The 10,893-nt window shown below is 30.9% G+C and overlaps 1 protein-coding gene across 2 annotated transcripts in view; it reads left to right on the top strand.

The window, feature by feature from the left end:
- The first annotated feature begins 723 nt into the window (after nucleotides 1–723).
- LOC140441734 (uncharacterized) overlaps nucleotides 724–10,893 on the top strand; it is a 102,614-nt gene continuing 92,444 nt past the window's right edge. Inside the window, exon 1 of one of the 2 annotated variants that reach the window (XM_072532626.1) lies at nucleotides 724–913. In XM_072532626.1, the coding sequence (XP_072388727.1) occupies nucleotides 764–913 (150 nt within the window). In that variant the 5' untranslated portion in view covers nucleotides 724–763. The remainder of the gene's footprint in view (nucleotides 914–10,893) is intronic. The other variant, XM_072532627.1, reaches the window with a different exon arrangement.

Raw genomic sequence — 10,893 nt, 5'->3', positions numbered from 1 at the left:
TTGGTTTGCCTATCTGCATCATCCAGAATTGTTAAGCTCGGAAAAAGCGTGTTTATCAGTTCTCTAAGACTTTCCTCTTTGATGTCCGTAAATTTGTTATTAGCTTTCTTTAGGAAAGCTACTTCTTTCGTTGTAGCACCATCCTTTGCCAGGACTTTATGGATTTGAGAACATGCCGGGATCTGTAATCTCCTCGCTAAAAACTCTCTCCATAAATTCCTTTTACCTTTCCGAATTTTGTTTGAGAGGGAGGATGTCAATTATTATTACTGAAGATATCACACAACTTTTTTTGCAAAAATCCGAATGCCACCTCTCACATACACCTCAAAACAAATCCGCCCTGGTCTGTAAGAGATTTGTACAATATAATATTATTAAATCAAATAAATAAAGACTTGTTTTATGAATGTATTTAATATTTGTTTCCTTTTGTAATTCTAACTGATTCTAACATTCTTTCTTTAAAATTTGTTCTTTATTGAGATTAATAGATATCAAGAACGGTACTTTGTATACGAATTACTTGATATTACGACCTTTGTACATATGTTATTATTTTTAATATACACTTCGTAGAGGTCTTTTCGCTGGCGAAAATAAGCACTACCTGTTAAATTAAATCTCTCTTAAATCCTTGAGGGCAAATATATAATATACAAGATGAAATAGCCGTAAGCCACATAACTAACTAGAGAGTGGTAGTAAGTAACATCTCCAAAGATTCTTCGGGCGTCGAGAGGGAGTACTGTAAAAGACGCCAATGGTACCCGCCAGCCTTCTAGTACCATCTTTGACGATGTTCGGTATAGTGAACGCGAGGATGAAAAATCCAAAGAACTTATCGTGGTGCCTATTGTTTTTGTGCACGCTTTTCGAATATTCTCAAGCGCAGATAGTCGGAACACACACGGTAAGTACCGGGTAGTATTACCACGGGAGAAAGTTGAGGATTTGTATTGTGAGACTTCCACGGAAAGTGATGAAAGGCGAGAAATAATATATACAAGGTGGTTGCAATATAATTTGAAACAAAAAAAAATAAATAGTGAAATTTGTCTATTGTTTAGGAAAAATGTGATATTATTTAAGATTAATTATTTTCACACTATATATATATATATTTATATATATATACATATACATATATATATATATATATAAATATATATATATATATATATATATACATATAAATATAAATATATATATATATATATATATATATATATATATATATATATATATATATATAGATATGGGATTTTAAAAATTTTTAGAACTGATTTACTTAATACTAATTTTTTTGAAATTTCAAATTTTTAAAATTTATTAAAGTCTTTAAAAATATATTAAATGAATATATTCTTATTATATATTTAATAATAGCCTGATCAAATAAAATAAAATCAAAATATAATTCGGTACAGGTTGAAACAAATTTAATATCAAAGTTTAAATGAAAACAAAATATATTTTTAAAAAAGTATATGATTTATATACCTGTCTTCATCATCGTTTAAATAATGAAAAATTGATCATTTTGCACCCAATTTACTTTACTTTTTAACTGTAGTGGCAATATGTAGGTGTCATGTGTCATATTTTTATGTAGGTGTGTACGATTTTTTTCTGCAAAGTTGAAAGGAAGCGCTTTCATTTAGGACTTGGTAAATTAAATTTGACTTTTGAATTTGATTTGAAAATTATTCTTTGCATTATAAGTAATACCATAAATATTTTATTTTGCAGTAAAAGTTGCGTTATGTTACCAATATAAAGCAAAAAAAGTTGGTAGAAAAATATTCAGTAGTTTATGAGATATTTAATTTGTTAATAAAATGTCACTATTTTTTCAATTGCAAAAATTCGGTTGTTGCCGATAGAATTAGACTTTTCTAATGTCTCATTTTTTTTTTGTTTTTATGTATTTTTTCGAAAAATGCATTGATAAATCAAAATTTTAAATGGTGTTTGAAACTTGTTCTAATGTGTTTATAACTTGTTTGTTTTTTTCAATAACGTCGTGGTCGTGATTATTAAAAATCTTGTAATGCAGTTTCAATATTCGTGCTCCTGGCAACTTTTCACACATTCTAAAAAAGTTTTTCTAGACCGTTTTTTGTCCAGATAGCTTTTCAACTTTAAAATTCATAATTTGTTTATTTATCAATATAAACATTTAAAACTGCGTGAGTACATCTACCACTCTATTACTTATGCCACTTCAATGCCATTTATACCTATAGTGAAAATTGTAAAATATTTTGAAAAATAATGATTTTCTCAGTGACCCTTAATGAAAACTTTCTGCGTAAATATATATATATATATATATATATATATATATATATATATATATATATATATATATATATATGTATATGTATATAAATATATATATATATATATACTGTGTGTCAGCCAAATAGAATAAATTAGCTAATAAATAAATGAGGAAGTATTCGAAAACTTTTTATACGGTGTGTATCATATAACGGTGGGCAATACCAACTTGCTTATTTTAAATAGGCTACAGGTAAACACCCTGTATGTTAATTAATTTTTAGATTCTTCAGATCATTTTAGACATTTTTTGAATACAATGTCCTATACCTATCTTTGACTGTTTCGGAAATAATAACTAAAATGCAAAAATTGCATATTTGTCTATTATCATCCATAGTGTCATGTGATATGTCGCTATACGTTCAATAATAACGAAGACCATGTGTAGTTCCCTTTTGGTAGTCTCTTTGTTTTTTTTTTCTATCTAAATATATTCGTTATATTTTCCCCTTTTATTTGCTATGTCGCATGTTAGGATTCGATAAGTTGTTTATTTTGTCCTCAGCCTGAGAGTTTCTGTAAGTCAATAAATCAAAATTTGTCTTAATTTATTTTTATCTATAGTGCTCTATGATACCTCGTATGTCGCTATACGTTCAATTATAATGAAGATACTGTGTAGTGAACTTTTTTTAAGTCGCCGTGTTTATTTTCTCTAGCTGATTATATTCGTTATATACTCTCCTTTCATTTGCTATGCCGCATGTTGGGATTCGTTCAGTTGTTTATTTTGTACTCGGCCAGAGGCCTTCTTTAAGTCAATAAATCAAAATTTGTCTTTTAGTTAAACTATTTTTGTGCATAGTGCCCTATGACATCTTATGTAACTATACGTTCATCATTGAGGCGAACTATTCTATCCCCACCACAAAACGGTAAAAAAATTATTTAATTCTGCATAATTCTATTTACCTTCATTTAATTTTATTTAATCTTATTTAGTTATTTTATTTTATTTTGGTAAAGCGTTGACGTTTATCAAACGTCATTTTATTTTTATAGTAAGTGTATGTATATCTTTCCCAGTGACATATAATAAATATATATTATACGTCATTACTTCTTACGTTACAATTACAGTAAGCTATATTTTTAGCAATTTTCGAAAAAATTAATTCATTGAGATTTCTTTAAATTATTTTGTATTAAATTTCACCTTAAAAATATTATTAAAATTAATTGTTAATTATATTAATATATAATTAATACAGTATTATTAATTAAACGTATCGTTTCAAGTACAAAATATGAATGAAATCAGGTTTTAAATCTTAAATAACGTAAAGTTAAATTATTTTATAATAAATTTTACCTTAAAAATATTATTAAAATTAATTATCAATTATATTCATATATAATTAATATAGTATTATTAATTAAACGATCGTTTCAAGAACAAAATATGATTGAAATATGGTAGTTCATATTTCTTTCCTAGATGGCGCCGTTAGTTGACTGGATTTACAGTTATACTCGGTTCGCCATTCCCAGTCCGAACTATCTAGTGAATTTAGTAATTATTTTTTTGCGAAGTTAGTTACTTTTTGACAGACTAAAAGTGGCTGGAAATTACTATACAACCAAGCACACGTACTCATAGCTAATATTAATAGTAAACAAACTAAATAGTAAATAAAATAGAACTTTGCGAATTACCGACAATCAATATTTATTTATCTGCACCATATAATAAATAGTTATGTTAAATTATAACAGCTAAAATATATTTTTTAAATATATACTACCCAAAATTTGATGGGTTTAGTATACACTTCCACTATTTAGAATAATTCTTCTTTTTTTTTAAGAAAGAAGTCTGCAATAGTAGGATACTTAAGCTATTAATACTGAGAAGTAGGAATTGTTGTGTTGTAGGTTTCCGACAATGAATCTGTCAAAATATGCCCGAGCTAAGCGAATGGAGTATAAGAGTGGGATCAGCGAACCGACTATAACAAAATAACCGACGTCATTGGGATATTTAGCTTTAAATGTTTGTATTCTAATTTTGATTACTATTATATAGCGTGCCATGGAAATTCCACTTGATAGTTCTCAATTCGCGTAAATTATACATAGATAATCAGACTTACTTACATTACATTTCTTACGTTTTTAGACCTAAAATATTGAATCGCGCTCGAAGCATAGTCTTCCTTATACCATACCGTAGACCTTACTTATGATATTTGCGAGTCATCGTAGTTTTTGTATATATTGTATATATATATATATATATATATATATATATATATATATATATATATATATATATATACATATATAATCATTTTCATTCCTTATCTTCTTAAGTCCGTGTCAGACGGTCAAATATTTGATCAAACTAGTTTGAGCAAACTGACGTAATGACGTCATAATTACAGTTTGTTCAAATTTTAAAAATCTACCTATCACACCATCATTCAAATTTGACCAAGTTGACGTATATTAATGAAATTAATCGTCTTTTTTGCATATTTATTAGTTGCTTGTGCTTTAATTACGATTCAAAATTTTTTATCCACAATCAAAATAAAAAGACTGGAGGATTTTTTTCTGTGGATGCTCGACATTATATTTATAAACAGCTTCTTTCTCGATATAAATCAATTATGTAGAAACTTATTCCAGCCTTCAGGATATTTTAAAATTTTATTTTTATTTTATAACAAAATAGAAAGAAAAGAAAATGAATTTCATCACCGTATGTCTAACTGCTGATTTTCATTTGTCTTAAATATTTTTCGACCAATCAAAATTAAAGTTTGATCAAACTGACCTTGACAAATAGAAGATCCTCTATTTTTAGAGGATTTGATCAAACTCAGGATGTGACGTCATGTGCTGTCAATTTTTTGGTTTGGTCAAACTTGTTTGATCTAACTAGTTTGATCAAATATTTGACCGTCTGATACGGACTTTATACTTCTCAATAAGGTATTATTCGGAGCTGTAATATAAATATACGTAAATATGCGATAACTGAGAAGGCATCAAAAATATTGGGGAAAACCAAACCAGTTAGACAAAAAGAATGGTTTGACGAGGAGTGCCAGAAAGCAATAGATAACAAAAATTAGCTAGATGCACAAGAAGAGCAAAGGAGGAATACTGCACCCTAAGAAGGGAAGAAAAAAGATTACATAGAAGAAAAAAAGGCAAGTAAAAGCAGTTAGAAAACAGAATGGGTAAGAAATCAAAACGAAACTCGAAAGTTCTGCAAAAATGTAAACAAAATGAGTAAAGAGTTTAAGTCAAGAATAGGGATCTGTAAGCATGGAGAAGGAAATATCCTAAGTGTACGGCCTTAAACTTGAACGGATGGGTTGAATTTTTCGACGTAAAATTCAACGGCTATTACATCGAAGAATCAGATAACACCGTAGCAGATCGAAATGATTGGAATCTATTCAACTCAAACGAAAAACCATCTACCACTAAAGAGGTTACACAAGCCATTAAAAAGCTTAAAAATAATAAAGCACCCTGTGTTTTCACTGATAATTCTAAACTCAATGCAGATAGTTTTAATAGCCACTTCTGCTCAACTGCCGAGAGAGTAATAAATGAACTTGAGGTTCCTCAGCTAACTCTTGATGACTATTTAAAGTATATACTACAGGAAAATATCCCGTGTTTTAGTTTTCAGCCAGTAAACTTTAGTGAAGTTGACTTAGCTATTACAGAAATAAAAAATAGTAATAGCAAAGATCCTGATGGATTTAACACAAAAATTATTAAAACAATTAAAAATATAATTGTTTAACCTCTAACAACTTTAATAAACCAATCAATATCTTGTAATACTTATCCTCAAGCTTTCAAAACTGCAAAGGTAGTACCTCTGTTTAAGAATAAAGGCTCTATTGATGATTATAACAATTGTCGACCCATTTCTCTGTTGCCCATCTTATCAAAAGTTTATGAACGAATTTTAAAAAATCTAATTAATCTACATTTTGAATCTAATAAACTGTTTGCCATAAACCAGTACGGATTCCGAAAAAATGAAACAATAACTTTAGCTATTTATCATTTCACTAGCAATATTTTGGAAGGGTTTGAAAAATATCTTGATACTCTTGCATCGTTTTTAGATCTTACTAAGGCTTTCGATTGTGTCACACATAGTATTCTGCTTAGAAAACTTCCTTATTATAATTTTCATAGTGATGCTATTCAACTAATTGATTCATATCTATCAAATCGTGATCAATATGTTCACTTCAACCAGTGTGATTCTCAAAAACAATCTCTGTTGTTTGGCGTCCCTCAAGGCTCGGTTTTGGGTCCAGTATTATTTTTTATCTGTCAAAATACGCTCCGTATTAACATATAAATTTAGTGTAACAAAGTGAAAAATAAACTAATACAAATAGACTACAGTGAATACAGACCGACGGCTGTTCTTCCGATAAAAATATTTCGTCAAAATTCAGCAGATATCAGTGAGTAAGCATTGCAAAAAGCACAATAACCTCTTTAAACAATTAATAAACAATAGACAAATAAGAGCTGAAGTGTTGTCTGAAATAAAAGCGACGTTGCCGGCTATTGAAAAATTTCTGCATTAAAGCCGAATCATTATTACGAAAATCCAAATCTGAGTATAACTCCAAAGTGCTGAGAAGGGTTGAAGCTCCGGCAAGTCGATTGGGCGGACACCTTTACCGCGGTACAATGGAGCAGATACTAGAAAAATTAGAGAAAATCGACGAAAGAAATGTAAGAATCGAAAGCAAAATAGATAAAATGCAAGTAGACCTGGACAAATTAAATAAAGAAAACGAACAGTTGAAGGCAGATAACAAAGCAATGAGAACTTAAATCACAGAACAAGAAGTTAGAATCGAAATACTGGAAAGACAAGCTAGAAGAAAAATGATAGTAATACAGGGGGTCGAAGAAAACCAAACAGAAAGCGAACAAGAGACGATAAATAAGATAAAGGAGATAATAAAAAAAATCGGCGTACAAACAAACCTAGATGAAGAACTGGTAGAGATGAGAAGAATAGGCAGACAAGGTGATCCCCAAAATGTACCCAGACCCATCATATTAGAAATGAAAAAGGAAGCTACGAGAATGGAAATTCTGAAGGCTGCTAAAAACCTAAGAGAAACTAAAATCTATATCAATGAGGACTTCCCGAAGAAAATACTACAAGAAAGGAAGCATCTTCTTCAGCACATGAAAATGGTACGCCAGGAAGGACACACAGCCGCATTAAAATACAACAAATTATGGATAAATGGTGAACCGTTCCCACTGGAGCAACTAGAAGGCATAGATGTAAAGTAGTACTATAGTAGTACTATAATTTCATGGGTAAAATTAAATCGTGCGTCGCGTCGTAGCACATCTTTCCATATTTCTTTCCTTCCATTCTGCCTAAATAAAGTACTGAATATTTCTTATTATAACAAATTGCTTATATTTCTTTTGTTCAATCCACCTTTTGTGAATGACGATTTATTAAAAATTGTATTTCTCTGCCTAAATAATAATTCAACTAAAAAAGAAAGAAAGATATTCTTAAAAAATCCTCTTTCAATTTTATACACTTGACCCAACAGATGAGATACTATTACGAAGAGTTTTTGTAACTGCATTGTTTATTGTATGCCTGATGTAACTATACTGTAAAAAATACGTGACATTAAAAATGAATTAGACAAGTTGACACTGAATCTTTTTAATAAAGAAATATTTCTAGGTAGGATAATTCTCTACACTTGACGTTAAATCATTACGTGCTTTAACCATTATAAGCTAATATACGTTTTCCATTATTTTTACAATGTTTAATGTGAATAATACAATTTAATTAGAAAAGTTTTGACATTCAATAGTTTTCTTTTTTTTTATTATAAAGTACGAATATTTTATCCAGTTTCACTGGCCAAATTCATGAAAGTTAACTGTAGCCCTATTCTGCGATAGAGCTAATAGTTGATATAGACGAAACAATTCTATAACTCTTGTTGTAAATAAATATGTTTCTAAATATCAAAAATGTAGTTATTTCAGATGGTTAGGTTGGTAAACAGCATAGCATAATCAGATAATGTACTTAATAAATGAAAAATATGTTTAAATGTAGATATTTTTATTTTTTGGTTTGCAATTTTAAGAAAATATTATCAAGGGTTGTTTAAAAAATTAAAATTTACTTATAGTAACATAAACATAGTCGTCAGTTTAGATCAAGATATATGTCAAACGAAATCCATCAACTAGAGGAACAATTTGGGCGTATTCTGGACGAAATTGGGTAGACTTAGCCATTTTTTCATTATACTTATAGTAATTAGAGTATACTTTAAAAGTATACCAAAAAATGAAACTATTTGAAAACAACCAACTCACACTCCTAACGAGTCTACTGAATAAAATCTATGAAACTGCAGAATTTCCTACAAATTGGCTAGTTTCCACCTTCATCCCTCTCCCCAAAAAGGCAAATGCCACCAGATGCTCTGATTAAAGAATTATAAGCTTAATGAGCCATGCACTCAAAATACTTCTTTCTGATATTCACTCTCGCATATATAGAAAACTTGAAGAAAACATTAGCAGTGTTCAGTTTGGGTTTCGAAGCGAGCTGGGAACGCAAGAGGCCCTATCTTCCATACAAGTATTGATACAAAGAGCTCGAGACGTAAATTTCGAAGTCTACGCATCCTTTATAGACTTTGAAAAAGCATTTGACAAGGTGCAACATTAAAAATTATTTCAGATACTGAAAGAATCTAGTATTGATGACAAAGATTTACTACAGCAAAGAGCAACTGTACGAGTAGTCAACGAAACCTCACAAGAATTCACGATAAAACGGGGAGTACGTCAGAGCTGCATCTTATCACCGACGTTGTTCAATACTTACTCGGAAATGCTGTTCAGTGAAGCTATTGATGGTTTAAGAGAAGGTATAAAAATCAATGGTGAAATCATAAACAGTTTAAGATATGCGGACGATACGGTTTTGATTGCTGATAATGTGGAGGATCTGCAAACAATAATAGACCGTGTAGTGGAAGCCTGTGACAGATACGGCATGAAATTAAACTGTAAGAAGACCAAAATTCTTGTAGCAAGTAAAAACGACGTAATACAGCACCAATTCACAGCTAATAACGAACCCTTGAAAATAATCGACAAAATTACATACCCTGGATGCAGCCTAAATAAGGAATGGGACCATTCACAGGAAATAAGATGTCGTATAGAAAAGGCGAGAGCTGTCTTCAATAGCCTCAGGAAGATTTTTTGTAATATGCACCTGAAAATTGATATAAGAACACGAGTCTTGAGATGCTATGTATTTTCTACCCTTTTATATGGAGTCGAAGCCTGGACCTTGACGGAGGCAACATTCAAACGATTAGAAGCCTTCGAAATGTGGTGCTACTGCCGCATGCTCAGAATTTCCTATATCCATCATGTTACAAACAATACCTTGATCCAACATATGAATAAAGATCTGGAAATTATGCGTATCGTGAAAATCAGAAAAATGACATACTTAGGGCATGTGATGCGCAATGAGAAGTATCAACTAATTCAACTAATTTGACAAGGCCAGATAGAAGGCAAAAGATCTCAAGGGCGCAAAAGGACATCGTGGTTGAAGAACATCAGACAGTGGGCAGGAATGACACCATACATCTATTAAGAGCAACTGTCAACAAAGTTGTACGGATCAACGTGATTGCCAACATCCACAGAGGATAGGCACCAAAAGAAGAAGAAGAAAATATGTAAATACAATAATAATAGTTATACTATATTTTTGATATTATGTGCAAACAAAAAAACATTAATTGCCAGAACCAGACACTGATAAAAAATTAAAAATGTTAAAACTAAAAGCATGAACGAATTTTTTGAATAGTTCCAAAAGCGCAACAATTGAAATAGTGCAAAGTGCCTCAATTAAAAATTATGACATGAGATGACGATTCATGGTCGTGTTGCCAAGTTGTGTATACCTGGCGTTAAAGTTTTCGAGGATGATCACCTTATTCAGTCCGAAGACGTATTCAAGCAACGTATGTGAAAGAGATTATTCAGGGTGTTTGTAATAAGAGACCACTGTCACTGTCGTGTTGTTGTTTAAGTGCACGTCTACTTCCAGGAAGTCTTCATCGGTAAGGACAATGTGGGGAGAAAGAGACTCCATATTTGATAAGGATGCCATTACTACGAAATATCCAGCAGCGAGGACGGGCTAAGATGTCATATTCTGGGATGGTAGTGTTACTTTTGCTAAGGGTTTCGGAGAGGGCAAGGATTTGGATGTTGTATTTAAAGAGGATCTGTTTGACGAAGGGATGCTTTCTTGCACTTATTGTGCTATCCATTACTGGAACAGGAAAGTGACGGAAGCCCTTCTGTTTTGTGCCACGAGAGTACTTGAGTGGCCAAAAAACATTGTGGGCAAGGTGTTGGTAGTATTCAGGATTAGCTGGTGGTGGTGAGGTAAAATGTTGATAAGGAGAAGAGTAGTGAATTCCATTAGAGTCTTTATATCTGTGGAAAGTT

The sequence above is a fragment of the Diabrotica undecimpunctata genome, chromosome 5 (genome assembly GCF_040954645.1).
Source record: "Diabrotica undecimpunctata isolate CICGRU chromosome 5, icDiaUnde3, whole genome shotgun sequence".
Taxonomy (NCBI): domain Eukaryota; kingdom Metazoa; phylum Arthropoda; class Insecta; order Coleoptera; family Chrysomelidae; genus Diabrotica; species Diabrotica undecimpunctata.
The sequence above is the reverse complement of the archived record's forward strand: the minus strand, read 5'-3'. Positions and strand labels throughout refer to the sequence as shown.